The 19,716-nt window shown below is 49.2% G+C and overlaps 7 protein-coding genes across 7 annotated transcripts; 3 read left to right on the forward strand and 4 right to left on the reverse strand.

Moving 5' to 3' along the window:
• Positions 1–356: 356 nt before the first annotated feature.
• Positions 357–2,306, reverse strand: AtWU_06437 (uncharacterized protein; the record flags this gene model as incomplete). The annotated part of the gene is made up of 2 exons (XM_035501546.1): positions 357–1,972; positions 2,033–2,306. 2 exons carry the CDS (start codon positions 2,304–2,306, stop codon positions 357–359), a joined length of 1,890 nt encoding a protein of 629 aa, XP_035357439.1.
• Positions 2,307–2,555: 249 nt separating this feature from the next.
• Positions 2,556–5,875, reverse strand: AtWU_06438 (tethering complex subunit PEP5; the record flags this gene model as incomplete). The annotated part of the gene is made up of 9 exons (XM_035501547.1): positions 2,556–2,933; positions 2,983–3,381; positions 3,434–3,934; positions 3,986–4,321; positions 4,375–4,608; positions 4,656–5,288; positions 5,355–5,651; positions 5,726–5,794; positions 5,861–5,875. 9 exons carry the CDS (start codon positions 5,873–5,875, stop codon positions 2,556–2,558), a joined length of 2,862 nt encoding a protein of 953 aa, XP_035357440.1.
• A 1,597-nt stretch (positions 5,876–7,472) lies between these two features.
• On the forward strand, positions 7,473–7,814 carry AtWU_06439 (kinase-like protein; the record flags this gene model as incomplete). Its single annotated transcript, XM_035501548.1, has 2 exons — positions 7,473–7,556; positions 7,614–7,814. The coding sequence occupies 2 exons, from the start codon at positions 7,473–7,475 to the stop codon at positions 7,812–7,814; spliced, it is 285 nt and encodes a 94-aa protein (XP_035357441.1).
• Positions 7,815–8,602: 788 nt separating this feature from the next.
• On the forward strand, positions 8,603–9,591 carry AtWU_06440 (uncharacterized protein; the record flags this gene model as incomplete). The annotated part of the gene is made up of 2 exons (XM_035501549.1): positions 8,603–8,982; positions 9,054–9,591. The coding sequence occupies 2 exons, from the start codon at positions 8,603–8,605 to the stop codon at positions 9,589–9,591; spliced, it is 918 nt and encodes a 305-aa protein (XP_035357442.1).
• Positions 9,592–10,060: 469 nt separating this feature from the next.
• On the reverse strand, positions 10,061–12,094 carry AtWU_06441 (uncharacterized protein; the record flags this gene model as incomplete). The annotated part of the gene is made up of 1 exon (XM_035501550.1): positions 10,061–12,094. One exon carries the CDS (start codon positions 12,092–12,094, stop codon positions 10,061–10,063), a length of 2,034 nt encoding a protein of 677 aa, XP_035357443.1.
• A 1,898-nt stretch (positions 12,095–13,992) lies between these two features.
• Positions 13,993–15,456, forward strand: AtWU_06442 (TLC domain-containing protein; the record flags this gene model as incomplete). Its single annotated transcript, XM_035501551.1, has 3 exons — positions 13,993–14,118; positions 14,190–14,921; positions 14,986–15,456. 3 exons carry the CDS (start codon positions 13,993–13,995, stop codon positions 15,454–15,456), a joined length of 1,329 nt encoding a protein of 442 aa, XP_035357444.1.
• Positions 15,457–17,210: 1,754 nt separating this feature from the next.
• On the reverse strand, positions 17,211–19,466 carry fos-1 (sensor histidine kinase/response regulator Fos-1/TcsA; the record flags this gene model as incomplete). The annotated part of the gene is made up of 1 exon (XM_035501552.1): positions 17,211–19,466. One exon carries the CDS (start codon positions 19,464–19,466, stop codon positions 17,211–17,213), a length of 2,256 nt encoding a protein of 751 aa, XP_035357445.1.
• Between the last annotated feature and the right edge of the window lie 250 nt (positions 19,467–19,716).

Below are 19,716 nucleotides of genomic sequence, written 5' to 3' on the forward strand. Positions count from 1 at the left end.
GTTGGTCTGTACTTTCATTAGACTAGTCTTACAATTTGACTCATGCTATTGCATGGCACATGATGCTTGATAGACTTGTCCCTAATATAGCATCACATCGCATGGCCCGATGAGCATAGAAAGGAAAAGTTGAAACCTTCAATCAACAAGTAAATCCACAACGCCAGATGGTATACCGCGCTACCGCGCTCCGCGCCGTCCATAGTTCATGCCCAGTCATAGCCGAATAAACTAGTTACAATGCACCCACGACTCAGCCGTCCCCACAAGACAGAAATAATAATGACAAGCACAATGATGAAAATGATACTAAACCCTTCAATCGCAAACCACAAACCGCTCACCCATATAGCACATCACCGTCTGACAATCTTCAACAACGGCGCAATTCTCGCTCGCCGACTCAATCCAACCCGGTAAGGTACCTTGGTCGTGGACGATATCGGACTGTGCTTCGTTGGTCCCTTACTAGGTTTTAGGGGCGTGGATGGGGTTGAATTCTGTTCTTGTTGGGGCTCGCTCTTGTCCTCGTTCTCCTTCTCGGCCTCTTTCTCTTGACGTTGTTGTTGGTTTGGGTCCTGCTGTGGTCTTGCGTCGTCATGTGGTGTTAAGTTGGGGTCAGGTACTGGGTTGTTTTCTTTATCTGATGATTGCTGGGGATCTATAGCTGGTGCGGGAGCGGGTGGTTGTTCTTCGACGGGGTTCTTTCGTTTGCGGCCGCGCTTTTTGGGTGCTGGTGCTGGCTGTGGTTCGGGTACTAGTTCTTGGTTTTGTATTGTGGGAGTGGTCTCTTCATGTTCGGGGTTGTTGCCGGGTTGTTGTGTTTCTGCTTCGGTTTGGGGGGTGATTGTTGTAGAGACTGGTCGTTCGTCTACCCAGATTACGTCGTCTTCGACGTCAGATTCGTATGTCTTTGTTAGGGTTATGGAGGTGGTTTTGCCGCGTTTGAGTTTCTTCTTTTTCGGCTCTTTGGCTTGTTTCTTTAGTGGGGTCGGGTCGGTGGTGGTTGTAGTGGTTTGGTGTTCTGTTGTTGTGAGAGGGTCGGTTGAGATGTTGGTGGTTTCTGGAGGTATAGGGAATGCGGTGGTGTCGTTTGAGATTAATCCTGGCTGGTCGTCGTCTTCGTTGCGTGGTGGTTTGGGGTTCTTTGGGGGTCTGCCTGGCTTGCGCTTTTCGGGTTTGTTGTTGGTAGTGGTAGTGGTAATCGTGGTCGTCGCATCTTGGGTTATAGTAGGGGTATGGATCTGGGCTAGCTCGTCGCCTTCGTCGTGCTCGGGGATGGTTTGTTTCTTCTTGCGGCCTCGTTGTTTCTTCTCCGCCACGGGGATGTCGATGGTTACTGGCCCATTGAGCTCATCAACGCTTTGCTGGGATTGCTGCACTGCATTGTCGCTTTTCGATCGGCCGGCTTTGGGGGATACCACGGAGGAGAATGGTTCTGTGTCGTGTGGGGAGAAGGGGACGGGTGGGACGGAGTCAGATCGTCGAGGGGATTTGTACGCGATCTCGGTGTCGACGGTGCCGGTTGCATGGGTAGGGATGTTAGTCTCTGGGTCAAAGCTGCCTGACGGGCGGAGAGACGATTCGAACATGTTGTAGGATGCGCCTGTCGTAACTGAGTAGTTGAAGCTCGTATGATCATTGGGCTGCGCGGTTGGCTGGTGGGTATATAGGTTCGCTGCGTCAAGCGGGTGCTGTCCGGTTCCGTAGGGCAGAGTGTCGGATATATCAGGCTGCGCTTCAGTATATAGGGGCGGTTGTTCTGAGTAGCCATGGGGATGCTCATTAGGTACTAAGGCGATATCGTCATGCGGGGGGAATTCTGCAGCTATTTGTTTCTGAACAGCTGCCGATTCCGTCTGCGCGGTGTCCATGTCACCGCTGTACTGATACCCAGATTGTTCAGTATAGTGTGCTTCATCATCGTCAAATAGTCGTTGCTGTGCAATTCCGATCTCCGTCATCATTGACCCTATGGATGTAGGTATGCTTGTCAGTGGTTAAACAATCATGGACTCGGCGTATCCCTCACCAATCGATCCGCCCCCCGCATCGGCCGGTATCCATCGAGCTTCTCTTCGCTGCTGGGAGGATGAGATCCCATAATGCGCGGATTCTTGCGATTGCAGAAATTGATCGAAATTGATATTAATGTGCGAGTCATGACCGGTCTGATGGGCTTGATGATGTCCTGAACCCACCCGGATGTCAAGATCTGTGTTATCGACTCTAGGTCGGGGGGAGATGGGCCCCGCCAAAGGATCGTCTTCATCGTCGGAGTCCTGAATCACACGGCTAGAGGACATTGGATCCGTCTAGTTATACGCCTGGAAAGTAGAATTGAAGGAACACACGATCTGGTATCATTTAAGGCTATGAGTCTGGCTGGTGGTTCACTCGCGTCCCGCAAATCCGGGGAGCGGAGCGACGCGAAAGCACGTGCCGATAAGCATTTGGTGCCTGAGGTATAAGTTCTCAGAAAGCGGGCAGAACAAGAACAGAAAACAACATGATGCATCTACATAAAGGTATCTTCCAATTCATTACATGCCTCATCATTCCATAGTACTCTGGGGTCGCATCACACCCCGCCCGAAAAACTCACTGACCACCCCAAATCGGTCCTTGGAGCGTTGCAGTTCACCCTTGAACAGATCGTGCTGGTCTGCAGACTCGACCTGTCTCTTCCGAATGGCTTTAATGGTGGAGTTCTGGGGTGCGCAAGCAGGACATTCAGCGTCTTCGTCCACTCGGTTCAGACACCGTTGGTGGAATGAATGCTTGCAAAGGAAGTGCACCGTAGGGAGGTCCAGGGCGCCACCACAGGACATGCACCGACGGGCCTGGAAGACAACAGGCTTGCTACCCAGTTGTTCAAGCTCCTTCCTCTTGTTCTCCGTTTCGGTGCTATAGCTAGATATCAGGCGGCGGTTCTACATAATCGTTAGCTTGAGGAAGTCAATGAATACGAAGGCAACCAACAGTAGAGATCTCCTTTCGTTCCCGCTCAATATTGTCACTGAGGTACTTCTTCAAGCGACCCATTGTGACAACTGCATTGTTGCTCAGAGTCTGAATAACCTGAAGTGGTGTCATAAGCCCTCCCTCGTCAATTTTCTTAAGCACGGCGTCCAATTCATCGCCAGCTTCTTCCAGAATCTGCGGGCTCGAGGCGAGGTACGTAAGTGCATCCACATATAATTGAGGCTTCTCCGGGCCATATCTCTTCAACGCTTTGATGGCACCCTGAGTATCCTTCGCGGAGGTAAACGACCTGAAGATGTCTGACAAGAGGCCTTCTTGCTCCCGTACGAGCGTGGAGCCCTCACGGAAGCCAGAAAGATCAGAAAGAAGAAGCACACTCGACGTGGAGATTGGTATCTGAACGGATATTAGCAAACCTCAGCAAAAGGAAACAAGTGAGTCTCCTTACATCCTTGCCTTCAATAAGCTTCTTTGCTTTGTCCTCCCATTCAACCTTCTGCGCGGCATCTTTCTGTCGACTTGCAGTATCCAGGTACATTTCGAACAGAGTCGTGTAGAGGTCTATCTTATCATCCTCTTTCAGGTTATCCTGCTGAATGAGAGCTTCCAGGAAGGAGATGAACTCATCCGGATGGCCCACGAACGCCGAAAATGCTGTTCGTGGTTTGGGTATCTGATACTCCACCAACTCCTCGGTAGCCTTGTCTTCGACTGGCGGTGCTTCTACTTCCGGCTTTGAGCCCGCGCTAGCGTTAATCAAAGACAAGGGTAGGAAAGCAGCTAAACTCTGCAAGGTACTGGTCGGCTGTGCTTGGGGTTCCATGGACGGCGCTTCGACCTCGGTCTTCGGAGTATATTGGCCCTTATAGTACTTGATGAAAAGCTCTGTGGTTTTCTCAGGGCAGTTGGATAGCAGTACTCGGGCATATTTCATTAGATTGTGGTAGGCCTGGAATTGTCAGTGATCAAAGTAGGGTCGTATCGATGAGAGTGCACGAACCAATTCCGGGTCTAACCTCCAAATATACTCGACAGCTTCCGCATACTTCTTGGAGTCCTCGATCAGGATATCGACCACCATATCATTCTCGCCATACTTCGTAGCCAAGTACGCCGCTTGCTCATAGTAGCCACCTTGCCTACACATAGCAATTGCCGTTTCCAGGTCAAACTTCAGCTCACCAGGAGCTTTGATGAACGCATCAAGCTTGCCAGTGTCCTTCAGCTTTGCGTAACAGTTGAGGAGCAGGGTGGTATGATCGACTGTGGCCCGGTCATGATCGTGAAGCTCTTCAAGGTACTCGATGAGATTGTGTATCCGTTGAGTATCCAAGTACTATGTAACCATTAGCGACAAATTTCTTCTGCTAATGCTGCGGAGGATACAACCTTCCGAATCACTTGAGATGGCTCCGTGTTATCAATCGCTCTAAGGTACTGTTGCATTGCCGTGTCGTAGTCACCTCTTTGGTACAGAAAATCACCGTATTTCCGGTAGATCGCATTCTGCTGAAGTGTATCAACGCCGGTCTTCTGTGCTAAGTTGATCGCTAAGATGTATAAATTGCGCTGGTACAGAATTTCGAGCTTCTGCTGGAGGCTTTTCTCACGATACCGATACAGCTGATTCGTGTGAGCCATAGCTATGACACTCAATGATATGAACATACCTTTCCGTCCGTAGTGAGGAGAAACAAATCGCCCCATTCAACGAAGATGTTCTTCACGGAAGAGACGAGGGACTCGGAATGCGCGATGAACTTCAAATCAGTATCGAGCAGGGTGAATGTGGTTGTCTTGAAGATGTCGTCTGCCTGCCCGACGCCAATGTTTCGCAGAGTGTCGGGCTTGCTGGTCGTATCCCTAGGTGGGCAAACCAGAGCCACGTAGTCCTTGAAAGTGGTGACGGAGTCTTTACGACTCTCAAAGGCGTAGCTCGGGCCCCGGCCATGTGGTCCATACGTATATATCGCATCCTCCCGGGCGACAAGAACATCGCCCGTGTCTCTATCCAAGCTTAGGCAGCCAACAGCACATCCCATATCATCGAGTACGCGAGCCGGTTGTCCCTGTCCTCTTCCAGATATAATCAGGGCCAAGATGCGATTCGTAGTCGAAATATACAAGGTCGATACGGGACCACTCTGCACCTCTAGTCCCGTGATTGGCTCCTCCGATTCAAACACAATCCGCTGTCGGGCGCCGCGGTCGTGGATCAGATCACCACGAATAATCGTAACGGATCCATTCGCGAAACCAACTGCCACCTGCGACAGATCATCGAGCGCCGCGAAAGCAGATACCTGCCCCGCAGTCATTTAGTATCAAGCCGACAAAGAGGGTAGCGCATTTCGAGCTATTATACGTACGGGAAACATCCGTCTGGCGTTCTGGACGTGGGTTGTCGATAGGCATCGAGGGGCACCGGTTTTCTTTTCGGACTTGTCGAGGGCCCAGACCTTCAGAGCTGCCTCACTGGGGAGATCCTCCGCTATTGTTACCAACAATGAGGTCCCTTCTATCTGCTTGATGTGCGCGATCGATCCAGTCTCCGATGCCCTGAATGACCGGACAAGCTTGAAGTTCGTCGAGATGATATGGACAAAGCCATCGCTGGAGCCGAGGAAGATGTTCGCAGAGCCGGTGGAGAGGGAGATAATGTCAGACTAGTGTCATTCCAAGGTTAAGTGTAAGCGCGACGGACTTGTGTAGGGGAGAGGCCAAGGGAGGGAGGGGGTACATTGAAGATTGAGGAGCTCTCCTCCGGCAGCTTCACTGCGGAGACGTCGAAGAAGTTGAACGCTTTCCACTAGTTCCACGTGAGTCGGATTAGTTTGAGACCCAATCGCATTCAGCATAGAATGAATTCCCTTACTGATGTCAACGCCATCTGGACGTGGCCCACCCGTGGACCAACGACAACGATAGCAAGGATGCGATGAGAAGCAAGCTGCGGTGACCGATGCTGGCAGTGGATGAACTCCGCCGCACTAGCGCCGCCTTAGTGTCCCCAACTCCCCTGGGTCTTCCGACGTCATCAAATCTATCTAGTATGAAAACAATCCATCATCTCCAGCAGAAATCAAAAGCGCTTCCTGACTTGTTATAATCAGTGATAATTTTAAACTGGAATCTCCAATTGTACCTAAAGTCTTCAAAGGATCGCAGGACAAGAGCGACCAGGATTATTTTCTAGATAGCTACTTACGCGAAAAAGGTAGAATGCCGATGATACTAGGCAGTATATATACATATACTACCACCAGACTTTTAAAGTATGCCACAACTACTAAGTACCCGAGCGATTGGAATTCAGTCAACCAAAGCCCGAACTGCCACCTGAACACTTCCCACAACTACTACTCTTATGCTTGTAGAAGTAATTGTGGCTGACAAATGGTGATATATCCAGCCAAGCATGTGACATCCGAATTCGGCCAAAACAAACCCCAGGAAGCAATCAACTTGACCACCAACCCACCATGGAGCCAAGGCGACAACTCTACCGGCTATATAAACAGTACCACTCATCTGTTTGCATATCAAGATACTCATCAATTGCAAGAATATCATATATAAGGCCAAGCGCGCGTACTATAACTGATCTTCAGTTCCACTCAGAACCCCGAGTCTTCCCCAGTTCTGGATGGGAGAACATCGACCCTTCTTTCCTGGTTGAAGAAGAAAATATTTCAACTTGTAAACCCGAGAAGTTCTATCCGGTTCGTATTGGTGAAGTTTTCAACCATCGGTATCAGGTGGTCGGCAAGCTTGGCTATGGATCAACTGCGACAGTGTGGTTATGCCGTGATCTACTGTAGGCCTACTGATTGATCATTTCTTGAACTTAATCTCATCGAGATAGGGGCAACTGTCATGTAGCACTTAAGGTTTACATCACCTCAACATCCGTCTCTCAGGAAATTGAGATTTATAACCACCTAAAACAATACAGTCCGATCACGCAGGCCAGTCATGTCTGCGATCGTTGATTGACACCTTTCAGGTTCAGAATCCTGATGGGCAAAGAAAGCATACATGCCTGGTGCATCCACCGCTGGGCATAAGCCTCGACCAGCTCACACTACTCCTCCCTGGTAAGGTCATGAGCAGCTCTATGGTGAGAACAACCATGCGGAATATTCTCGCGGCTCTAGACTTCCTTCATACCGAAGCACAAGTCATACATACAGGTCGGCCACCCAGCTTCTCACGCGGGATATTAACCTGCCACGGTTAGACTTGCTCTTGGGCAGGATTGACTGTTACTGCAGACATCCAAACAAATAACATTCTTCTTGGTATCAAAGATACTTCAATCTTATCGCGTTTTGAAGAAGCGGAGGTTGAAGGTCCTGTACCCCGAAAGCCTCTTTCAGATCGTACAATCTACGTCTCACGACCACTCCCTATTTTCCTCTGGCACCCCTGTGCTCTGTGACTTGGGAGAGGGTCGATTTGGGGTAGACAATCAAGAAGGTGATATCATGCCTGATATCTATCGCGCACCGGAAGTCATCCTGAATATGAAGTGGGACAACAAAGTTGACATTTGGAACGTTGGGATGGTGGTAAGTGACTTATTAGCTTGGTACCGGTTTTTGATGAAAGGCTGACAGCAGCCGAAGATTTGGGATCTTTCAGAACATCGTCACCTTTTCAAGGCCCGGAATGACGAGGGAAAGCTGGATGATGGACAACATTTAGCAGAAATGCAAGCTGTTCTAGGAAGGCCTCCTGCGGAGTTTCTCGCTCGAAGCGCGAGGTCGCTCCCATTTTGGGATGCCAACGGTTTGTACAACCCTCCCATGCCCGAAGCCGTCGTGTAAATGCACTAGAAGTAATAACGCCATTTTTGCTTCTAGGCCAATGGAAAGGTCCAGTTCCAATTCCGGATCACGATCTCGAGTCTGGAAGAAAGACTTGAAGACAGCGAAAAGGAAGACTTCTTGCGATTCCTCAGGCGCATGCTTTGCTGGCTACCGGAGGAAAGAGCTACTGCGAAGGAGCTCTTGTTTGATCCCTGGTTGATGCATGGTCTCTTCAAGTGAAACATTTCAACCTATCCTTTGTCTTCTTGGCTTTTGTGCATTTTAGCAATTGAGAGAATCTTGACACTTTGTGTACGCACCCAAACTACCTGATGTTCTGCTTGTTACATAGTATCTGCCCGGTCATGCTTGCCGAAATTCGGAATCTGCCATTAAATAGCAGTGTTAGGATCATAACCCTCTTGGACTGGGTCCATAGAGCATTAATAACATCAGTGTTGTGGGTTTGTATAGAAGGCACTCCCCGCTACTATGGTTTCCGTTTGGAAATAATAAAATACCTGCTACAGAGCCGTCTCCACTAGACACCTTTTCGATGCGGGAGATACCAGTAAAATTGATCATGTGGGTGAACAGTATCTTTGCTACCGAACTTCACAGCCAAGCCTATATATGCTAGCATTGAACAGTTCCGATGCAGATTTCGCAGAGTGGCTCTCACCTAATTGTCAACAACAATATAATACAACCGCCACGCTGCACATACGAATTCACGCATCCCACTGACAACTAAGTACCCATTCAAAAAAAGTCAAATGTCTGCTCCAATCGATAGTTCCTGCACAATGCCTTCAGATAACGGTATGGTTCGCCAAGTTCTTGACAAACTCTATGAACATGTTCTGGAAATCAAAGATAGTGTGCCTGATGACGGCCACATAGATCTCCATGACCTCGAGAATGTTGAACATATGATGGAATTTGATTTCGAGCATTTGGACAAAGAACTGGTCCCGCCAATCTACTTTGAACCGATGCAGTCCGCCGAGTTGAAAATGTACCCACCTGATCCTGTACATGCGCGCCGCATGTTCAATATAGACGAGGAACAGACCCACGATGGATTGCCAGTATCGACTTCCTCCCGTTGCCGTCAGATTTCAAAAGTCATTTCAATCCATGCAACCGGCAAAGCAATGTCTCATCAAAACCTCCAGGTTGTTGTGTAAGTTTATCTTTCAATGCATTCTATAGCGGATGATCCTCCTCTCTAACAAGATATTTATAATATATCAGACAGCCTGACACTACCTTCTTCTTAGAAGCTAACCTCGCAAGGCCTTACGGTAGAACAGGTCTGTGGACAAATCCTCTTGCGGTAGAGCCCAAACCTGTTAATGGGAATGAATGCCCCCATATCGCCCTCCACCTCGTTGATAGAACAGAGGCTCGCGAAAACTCAATCCTCTTTTCTGAATTCAGTACATTGGTTAAAGCCATGCGAGGTCGCGCATATCAACCAAGGATCGATTCGGAGTCAAAACGGAAGGAACTATATGAACGAGACGAGGCCGGAGAGGATTACAGAGACATCTTACCCCGGCCTTGGTTACTCACTTTTCCTGATGAGGAAATATTTCCTGTTCTGCTCATTTCTTGTGTCCTTCCACAACATGCCAGAATCTTCGCTGCATGTATGTACCAAGGAAAACTGGTGATTAGACAGTCGAAGCTTTACAGCTTTGAATGGAGGGATAAGGCACCGGTTGAATTATTTACTCGGGTTTTTCTCAGTAAGCCGGAAGATAATAAGGGCGAGACTGGTCTTTGTTAGGGACTTGTTGCGCTGGGGTAAATACCTTCTTTTCTGTGAAAGGTATAGTCGCCCTCGGCGCCTCATCTCGCCTTTGTCTGTTTCAATTACAATAATTGGAAGACTTGGCTCTTTAACAAGTTAAGAATCAATCATACTGACATTATACTTGATGTCCAAGACTGTATAGACAAGCTTCTATTTAGTAGCAGGAGTTTATCCTCTACAATATACTTATGCACAAATGAAACATGTGAGTATCCATGTCGGAAACCATCTATGAACTAGTATATACAAGGATATCAATCGCGCTGCCCAAAGAAAAATAGAAGACTGTCCAAATTGAAGCGAGTCCAGTGCAACGCTAGGGCATAAAGGCATGTAACAAAATAAACCACAAAGACATCTATATACCCACCCCTTACTAAATAATAAAATTGTAGAAAACAAAGCCCAGTACGCCTCCTATGCATGTAATAATCTCTGTCCTTCACCTATCCAACGTTACTGCCGAGCGGCTAATCCCCGCCGAAGACGACGGTCTCGACTTGGCGCTGCTCTTGCACTGCTGGATCTCATGATTGATGTCGAAGCTCTGCTGTAACCAGCTCCCCGCGTCGGCGATTGCCTGGCTTAGGTTGAAGCTGTCCGGGCCAGGGGCGACACCTTGGCCGTCTTGGATGGTGGTAGGATGGGAGTTTGACAAAGCTATTGGCAATGCGCTGCTTTGTTGGGTGTCGTCTGGGGTTTGTTGTTGGGCAGCAGGGGATTTGAGTGGGAGGATGGTTGGGTCTTCGTCTTCGTCTTCATCCTCGTCCTCGTCTTCCGATTCCGAGGATAATGGTGAGCCTGTGTTAGGGGTGGCAGTCCCCCGATCTATCCTACTCGACGATGGCATCTGGGGAGAAATGAATCGGGACCTGGCTTTCTTCTCTGTGCTAAAGGTGAAGGGCGTGACGGCGTCGATGATGCATTGTGTGCTCATTGGCATATGTGCAGTTCCTGGGGGTCTTGCTCGGGAGTATTTACCAACTCTGCTGGTATTCATTCGATGGAAGGGGGTAATGTCGTTGGCGGGTGATGAAGGTTGGTTGTGAGTTTCTCCTGGGTTGGGAACTTGGCTCTCCAGATCATTTTGGAAGGATTTCTGCGCGTGCAATAGCGCTGCCTGTGTGTTGAACTGTGGGTCCGGAATGGTGTCGTTATCGCATTCTGAATTGGGCTTCGCCGCGGAGATCGTTTGCAGTGAGGTGACATTTTCAGCCAGAGCTGGATTTACCGGCACTCGCTGGGCAGAGGGGTATTTATCGCTGATATTGACACCTTCAGCGGTGGTGGTTGATGATACTTTCCGTGACTGAGAGTTTCCCGGGTGATCAACAGTACCAGAACGGTCGGATACGATTGGATTGTGCGGATTATCTTCGGTCATACGCACATCGGCTTCAACGGCCTGCATTGAAGTTGCGTTTGGAGGTACTGGTGCGGAATGATTTGAGACCCGGCTGTCTTCGACAGCAGTTGTCTGGTGAGATATCTGTTCATTATCCGCGTGCACCGGGACTGGCGAGGTGGTGCTATGTTCCGGATCAGCGGAGCGCTTCCTACGACGAAATTCAAACTTCGATAGGTGGGAAGTTGACGAAAGTACACAAATCGAGTTCTCGAGGTCCTCCATCTCTGATCGGACACCAGGGTGTCTGCTGGTGAGTTGAGCTTTGACACTGTCCGGCACACGACTGTCAAAGGTAGTCTCGTCTCGAGAGCCTGTACTTGCTCTGATAAGATTCTTCGTTGTGACTCGATAATCTGTGCCCGGAACTTGTATTGTGTAATGCCCTCCTTCCCGATATCGAGACGATATCGTAGTTGTAGGAGAAGTGGGTGGATCGACTTTCCGGAAGTTGATTTCTGCACGGTCCCTCTTCAGCCAGCTTTGCTCTGTATGCTGGAATGGGGTCAACGCATCCAAGTGTCCACTGGTCTCAATTGTCCTCTTGTGCAGTGCGACTGGCTTTGGTGTATTGTTCGAGCTTGATGTCCGACCACGGCTATCTCGTGGCCGTTTGGACGATGGTTCCCCCGTAGTGCCACCTTGAGACTCTCTTTTCTTCGTGGAATATGATGGGTCGGAAAGAGGAACAGCAGACTTCGAGCGAGATATGCCTAGCGATTCGCGGTATAGGGGCCGTTTCTGCGGCACTGTCTCTGGGATAATAGGTCTTTCCGGATGTTCCAAATGCTTCCCTCCTGTCCGTATATGGCCACCGGTCTTTTGCCTGTCTTTCCTCCAGGGGTTGGTCCATCCGTTATCGAAGGGTCCGCGAAGTGAAGCGGACAAGATGAAAAGTGGGGTGCCATGGCAATAGGCCTGGGCCAGCTTCTCTATGCGCTGATCCCGAGCAGCCCGGTCGCCTTCATCTAGATCATCGTCGGAAGCGATAAGGGGATCGGAGTCGAGGTCTGGCGGGGAAGGCGAGATTGTTTCCAAGGAGAGCGGGGAAGCGGGTTGACGGAGTGGCATCGGGGAGACAGCGGTGATGGATCGGGGAAGAGGAGGGTGAGGATTCCAGGGGTGCAGCAGTCGGGGGCTGACTGCATCTGAGCTTGAGCAAAGAGGAATGTGGCGGATAGATCCTCATATCTTCTGGAGCAGGCAGATGTCAAACGTCAGGCATCATCAGCAGCATCGTGCATGATCCAAGTTGGACCGATGCGGTCAAGATCGATTCGCGGGCAAAAACCACTTAACGCGTCCACCGGCGCGGCTACCCCAGCAACGGAGCTTCTTTTCTCGGTAAGCCCCGGGTTACTTTCATCATTGACCTGATATTCACTTGGTATTATTCTTATTATAAGATGTTTGGCTGGCTACAGATGATATACAACTCATTGTTCGGTTCGATTTAGAAGCCAGTGCGACTGAAACAAATGGTTGACCCCCTTAGCACTTACTACTCGATTACCCTCTTGATTAGGGAAAGTGATCTCCACTCCTGTCTAATATTGAGGCTAGTCTGGCATGCGACTGCAGAATTTATCGCCGCAGTTGCAGATCTCAGTATAGTCGATGCGGTATACCGAGGCTGACAATGGTTCTCGGTGACAACCTGGAGATGCAATTCGCTGTTCGCTGTCACCGACAAGGCTGGTCACTACTCCCTGGATTCAGAGGCTGGGACGGAAAATTAAAACTTTGTAGATAGCCACGCCGTTGTGAACAGGCTTCAGAATAGAGGAGAAGACTGACTATGCGAGCCATGCTGGAACTGGTATGGTTCTCGTAGACTTTCGATTACGGAGGATTTATCCGCTCTAGACCGGCAGAGGCGGTCGTGAGTTCTGCTTATTTTCGTGTTGTATACTATAAGTCACTCGCAATGAGGCTTAGACAGTGTTGTTCTTCGTATGTCATCGTGGCCTTTCTCCCTGGAGGACACGTACATTCATCTCCTCAACCCCAGCCCATTGGTGAAACTACTCCATACTCATCGCAAGGTCTTCCAGTTCGGGCCAGCCAAAGGATTTGGCGAGAATACGACTCCGCACGGAGCAAGGGTGTGGCGGTGGTAGCTTATCCTGGAACTGAAAAGCCCCCCTATTTAGGTAGATTTTAGTTGCACGGGGATCGGGGGCTAGTACAACAAACAAATCTTGCCTCAGATCCAAGGTAGCCTCGATGGGGTCGGGAATCCTCGAATCAATCCCCAATTCGGTCGTATTCGTTCCGTTGCCCAGACTAGACGACACTGTGTTGTGAGTATCCCAACCACAGTAATAATTAATACACTAACATATCCGATTTGTGTGTATGTGCGTTATTATGCAAATGCGATCATAAAATAGTGAATGCTTATGATTCGCAAGCTAAGACGAGAAAAGGATGATTTGGGGATGGTCCGGCAAAGCCGACGATCATCCATGGACTGGTTGGGAGGAAGAGAGAGGAGCCGGTGGAGAAACAAGAAGAAAAAAAAAAGTAAGAAAGAAAGAAAAAAGGGAACCCCTGGCCAACAGAAAGTGGATCCTTCGCACGACTGACATCAACCCGCTCAACTCTCTCACTCTCACTCTCTCACTCTCCTCGCTGTCGCTCTCCTCCAGCCTGTCTTTTTTTCCCTTCCCCGGTCCAATTTCTCACTTCTTTTTTTCTCTATTTATTCGCTTCGTCGTCTTCTTTTTTTTGTAATACTATTTGTCTTGGGGTTTTATTCGAGTCCCTCCCTTTCATACCCGTCCGATCCTTGTTCAATTCGATCGCCGAGGTTCTTCTACTCTCGATCCTCGTTTCGCCCATTCCGCTCCGCTCGGTATCTTGTCCCGTCTTCTCTCTTCCCCTCCCTCGCTCTAATCGATAAATAGTGAGAACGGCGACTACTCGATCGTCAAGGATAATCAACAGAATATTCGGACGACACAATCATGGCTCGTGTACGGAGAAGGTCCAGTAACCTGGGGGCGGATATTCGGGGAGACACCACCGCTCCCGCCATGTCCACCATGAACGAAGTCAGCCCCATTGAATCCGAAGCGCCTAAATGGGACAAGGTATGAATCTCTCACGACTCGAAGTCGACTTTCGCTGGGGTTCTCCATTCCCCCGCTCACTCCTCCCCCAGGCCTTGCAGAATCAATCCGCCGAGAAACTTTCCAAGCCGCATACGAAGCGCCGCAAGAAGTCCCCGCTCCGTCGCTTCAAGGATGCGTGTCTCAAGCATACTTGGCTTCTGCCTCTCCTCATGCTCGTCGTTCTTCTGTCACTCTATGCCATCAACCCGACCGAGTCCAATCCCATGCATAGCGCCATCTTCTTGTCTTATCCTCTGCCTCCGAAGGTCCCTGGTGGTCCGATCATGTATGGGAAGGGCCCTAAGGATATTACCTTTGTTTCGTTCTACACGATTGTTCTGTCATTTACTCGGGAATTTCTGATGCAGCGCCTGATCCGGCCTTTCGCCGTATACTGTGGGATTCGGGGCCGGGGTAAGACTGCTCGTTTCATGGAGCAGGTCTACACTGCGATCTACTTTGGCATCTTCGGTCCATTTGGTCTGTACGTCATGAGCCGGTCGGATATCTGGTATTTCAACACTACGGCCATGTTCGAAGGGTTCCCCCACCGGGAGCACGAAGGGTTGTTCAAGGCATTCTATCTGCTCGAGGCTAGTTACTGGGCCCAGCAGGCGATTGTCCTGATGCTGCAGCTGGAGAAGCCGCGCAAGGATTTCAAGGAGCTGGTGGGACACCACATCATCACTCTAGCTTTGATCGGATTGAGTTATCGCTTCCACTTCACCTACATGGGTATCGCCGTCTACATCACGCACGACATCTCGGATTTCTTCCTTGCTGTGAGTAACCGAATTCGAAGTCTACACTCCTTCTGTTCTTTGTGCTAATTGAGTTGCCATGCAGACCTCCAAGACCTTGAACTACCTCGACCACATCATCACTGTTCCTTACTTTGGTATGTTTGTGGGAATGTGGATCTACCTTCGCCATTATCTGAACCTTAAGATCCTCTGGGCTGTGTTGACCGAGTTCCGCACGGTTGGACCGTTCGAGCTGAACTGGGAGACTCAACAGTACAAGTGCTGGATCAGTCAGTACATTACTTTTGCCCTGTTGGCCAGTCTGCAAGCTGTGAACCTCTTCTGGCTTTTCCTGATCCTGCGCATCCTGAAGAACTACATCTTCACCAACGTCAAGAAGGACGAGAGAAGTGAAGACGAAGACTCGGAGGAGGAGGAAGTCCCTGTGCCGGACACGAACACCCACGCCACCCTTGCTACCGGCGTTGAGGGAACCACCGTGACTGCACGTGGCAAGGAAAACCAGACTCCGCAGGTGCTGATCAACGGCAAGCCCGTCAACTCCAAGAACTGAACTATCATTTCAGGAGTATCTCCATTCCTGTGGAGATTTATGTATCTCCCAATCCACAATCCACCACTCACGTGGACTGTATGAATTTTCTCATCATGGGGTTTGTTTATATTGTATGAACGGGAACATTTACGACAGCCTTGTTTGGACCTTGTTCAGAACAGAATTCTAACATCTTCTTTCCCCCTTTATTAAGGAGTATCTATTTTTATTACATTTTTTGTCCGGTGCTTATATCTACTCGGCATCTTATGTATTCATTTTCATCATCCTTGTTGTTTTATCTTTTTCCCTTTTCTATTTTAGTCATTCATATGAAAGCATCATGCCCAAGGCTGCAGCATAGCCAGGAGTGAGACGGGTCAGGATGGACATTATAAAGTTAACGAGTGTTTCTCACCATCATCATCATCGAACCATGATTGAGCGGGCCGTCAATGCTCCCTACCACTTCATGGACATAATATAATAATAGATCATTGTGCTGATTTCCCGACAAAAAAAAATGGAACATCCACTCTTCACAGTAACAATAAATCACTATTTATATCATAGTACATAAGTGTAGCCCCTTGAACCAGCCCCCTTCCATCCATCTATCCATACATACATACTACATCATGCATACATACATGCATACGGGACAAGTAAGTTACTAATTTAAACCAACTACCACATGTACGGAGTACATTCTCCATGACCAGTCATACACCTCATAAAAATACTACTTAGTATCTAAGCCACACCCAGCCCAACCCCAGTACCCAAAGTAGTGTCGTGCAGCAGCGCACGTCCCCCCCCTTTCCCTCCCCCGCCCCCCGCGCCTCCAATATGATGACATCGAATCTACTTAGCAGCCAGAGTAACTGATTATATACGTGCATTCAAGTTGAAGTTAACATGTCACTTTTGCTGGTGTATCTGTGCCAAACAAGGGCGCGGTAACCGTCGCATAGTCTGTGTTTCAAGTGGTTTCGGGGATTTTGTTTTGTTCCTTACTAAGGTACTATATTCTTGGTACATCACTACGTACTACTGCTGCTGCTGCTGCTGCTGTTTTACAGTTTGGGGACAAGAGAAGAGAGCAAGATGGATGGAAGTTGGGGATCGAGGGAGTGTAATATATCTGGTATACTGTCCATGTCCTAAACAAGGCGCTACCTACTAACTATACAGGCAATGGATGCTTCCCCTACAAGAACAATATAATGCAAACGGTAACGGCACTTTTCATTTACCCAATAAACATATCCCAAAAATTGTATCCAGGTTGATCCATCAGTCATCGCCCAGCAGTGCTGATAGCCTGGAAATTTGTTAGATTAGCCAATACAGTACAGAAATGGTATGGTATGGTATGGTGGTATCGAATGCTCTATTCATAAACTGAGGTAGTATGTTCCCATCGTAAGCGTCATGATAAGAGAAGATCATGTGTCTTGCATATTGTAGTCTTGGAAACCAATCCACTTTACAGGAATGGTTCTCTGTTCTTGAGCACCTGGGCTCGTCACGTCGACTGCCCTAGAGCGTACTGCTTTGCAGCGTGATGGGCAGGTTGGTTCAACGCGATAGCGGTGTCAGTAATGCTCGGTTTATTGTTCGGGGACAGACTTTAGTCGGTCGTCCGAGAACAAAAAAATTGTATGCGCGTGAAGCATGTCAGAGATCGCTGGTATAATGGCACATTTAGGACAGTTGTTTGTAGTCCAGCAATTGCTGAGAGTAAGAAAGAGGGCAAGCTTGCCAGGCCATCATGTCCCCATCCACTTCCAGAGCAGACGCATTAACTGTTTCTGATGGATGGGTTTCCCGATATGGTCGCTCATTCCCTGCTTCATATAATGCTCTATATCTCCTGGCAAAACGTTCCCTGTAAGCGCAATGATGGGCATCTCTAGTTCCATTTGCCGGATCTGTCGTGTCGCCTGTACACCATCCAGCACCGGCATGCCAATATCCATAAGAATTGTATTGTAGGATAAAGGCTGCTGCTTGACCAGTCGAACCGCCTCTGCTCCATCCCATGCTGTATCAACCCGCGCGAAGCCCATGTTCTGGAGAAGCTTGAGCATCATCATTTGGTTGACCAGGTTGTCCTCAACCAGGAGAACGTGTTTGTGAGGAGCAATGTCATGGATCTTTCGCTCGATATCACCGACGTCTTCAACGGGTGTCCCAGTCGTTCTAGCGGGCGGCGTCACGCTCACCCGACGCATCTTGGCCGTGACCCAGAAGACACTGCCATTTCTCTCAGGATTGGGCCGGTATCCGACACTGCCGTCCATGAGTTCGGCCAAACTCTTACAGATCGATAAGCCGAGGCCCGTACCTTGATACCTCTTCGAACCAGACTCGGCGAAGCGTGTGAACGGTGTGAACAACGAGCCCATAGCATCTTCGGGAACACCGACTCCCGTATCCGCAACCTCGGTCCGGATGTTATATATACTGGGATCCTCCGCATCTTCGGAAAAAGTGGTGTTAATCTTGACGTAGCCCTCCTCGGTGAACTTGACTGCATTGCTAATAAGATTCTGGAGGACCTGGCGATACCGCAACGGATCTCCCTCGACCTGGGACGGAAAGTTGGGTGAGATGCAGCTGGTCATTTGGACGCCGGGTTTCAGAGCGCCCTTGCAGTTACGCACGACCGCGTTTGTGATACTGTCGACACTGAAAGTATCGGGATGTAGAGTGAAAGACCCTGAGGACAACTTGGAATAGTCGAGGACGTCATTGATGACTTGGAGCAAGACGTTGGTCGAATCTTCGATGATAGAGGAATATTCGCGCTGCTGTTCGTTCATGTCCGTGGCCATCAGCGATGTGAGGGCTAAAAGCATGCCGTTCATTGGCGTGCGAATCTCATGACTCATGTTGGCAAGGAAATCAGTCTTCAACCTCGATGACTCTTCAAAGGCCGCGATCATGCGGGCTTCGGCTGCATTGCGTTCCGTCAAGTCGCGAGTGACCTTGGTGAAGCCAATATGGCGGCCCAGAGCGTACATAGGAGTGATCAACACGTTGGCCCAAAACCTAGAACCATCCTTGCGGTACCGCCAGCCTTCGTCCTCCACTTTGCCCTCCCGAAGACATACCTCCAGTTCTTTGCCGGGCTTATCCGCCAAGCGATCCTCCAGGCTATAGAAGGTGGAAAAGTGACGTCCGATGATCTCCTTGGCCGAGTACCCTTTCAGCAGGGCTGCTCCCGTGTTCCAAGTTACAATATGGCCATGTGTGTCGAGCATGAAGATGGCATAGTCCTTGACCGTGTCAAGCAGGACTTTGTAGGTCTCATTGGAATAAGACCCATGGGATTTGGACACTGATTTAATCTGACGCTTGGTGATATCAAGTGCCTCCAAAACAATGTATAACAGATTAGAGTTTTCAAATATGGGGGTGATGCGAAGAGTATAGCAAGCGCTAGCATCATCTATACAGATTTTGTCGATCGACTGGACGTCCTGCGTCGTGATGGCGGCGCGCAATGCGCCAAACAGAATAGCAATATCTATGGCCGGCAGTATGCGTGGACAGACGTCACAGATGAACCGGCCGAGTAACAGGTCCCTCGATAGCCCGGCGAACGCCACGTGGGAATTAGATACCTCCACTACATGTAATGAAGGATCAAGAATGACGCTGGGAATGGGGGTATAGCGATATATTCGACCTAGAGCCGCTGGAGGTTGCTGCACATCGGTATCGGGCATGTTCTTTTCACGGGGATACGGCTTGTCATGCTCGCGAGGAGATTGCTTCGACTCGACCTTGAGTTTAAGATGATTCACCTCGTCATCATCCTCATCATCCGGTGGCGTGGTTACCATGGAGAAGTTGAGGGGCTGAGCTTGGGGCTTATTCTCGATATCGAGATGGAACAGGCGTTTATTGAGATCCATGGCCACCACATTTGGCAATGAAGACTGTTGCTTTACTCGATCTTGAGATGGCGGGGAAAGAGAACCTGCAACATCAGAACCGGTCAGGTGGGAATAGGGCATGGATTTTTGTAAGAGAAGAGAGGAGAGGGGAGGAGGGGAGGAAGATAGAGAAAGGTAAAGGGAGAAAAGATGTAAGGGAATAGGAAATATGGAAGAGTGATGAATCCGGAAGGGGTAAAGGCAAGAAGAAGAAGAGAAGAATAGAGGGAGAATGAACAAGACGTTTGACCTAGGATTGGGGATGAGAATGGTATGGTATGGTTTTGGTGTGGCTTTTTCTGGTGTGGAGGAAAGGCAGAGAGAGAGAGAG

Source organism: Aspergillus tubingensis, assembly GCF_013340325.1.
Source record: "Aspergillus tubingensis WU-2223L DNA, scaffold_8, whole genome shotgun sequence".
Lineage (NCBI taxonomy): Eukaryota > Fungi > Ascomycota > Eurotiomycetes > Eurotiales > Aspergillaceae > Aspergillus > Aspergillus tubingensis.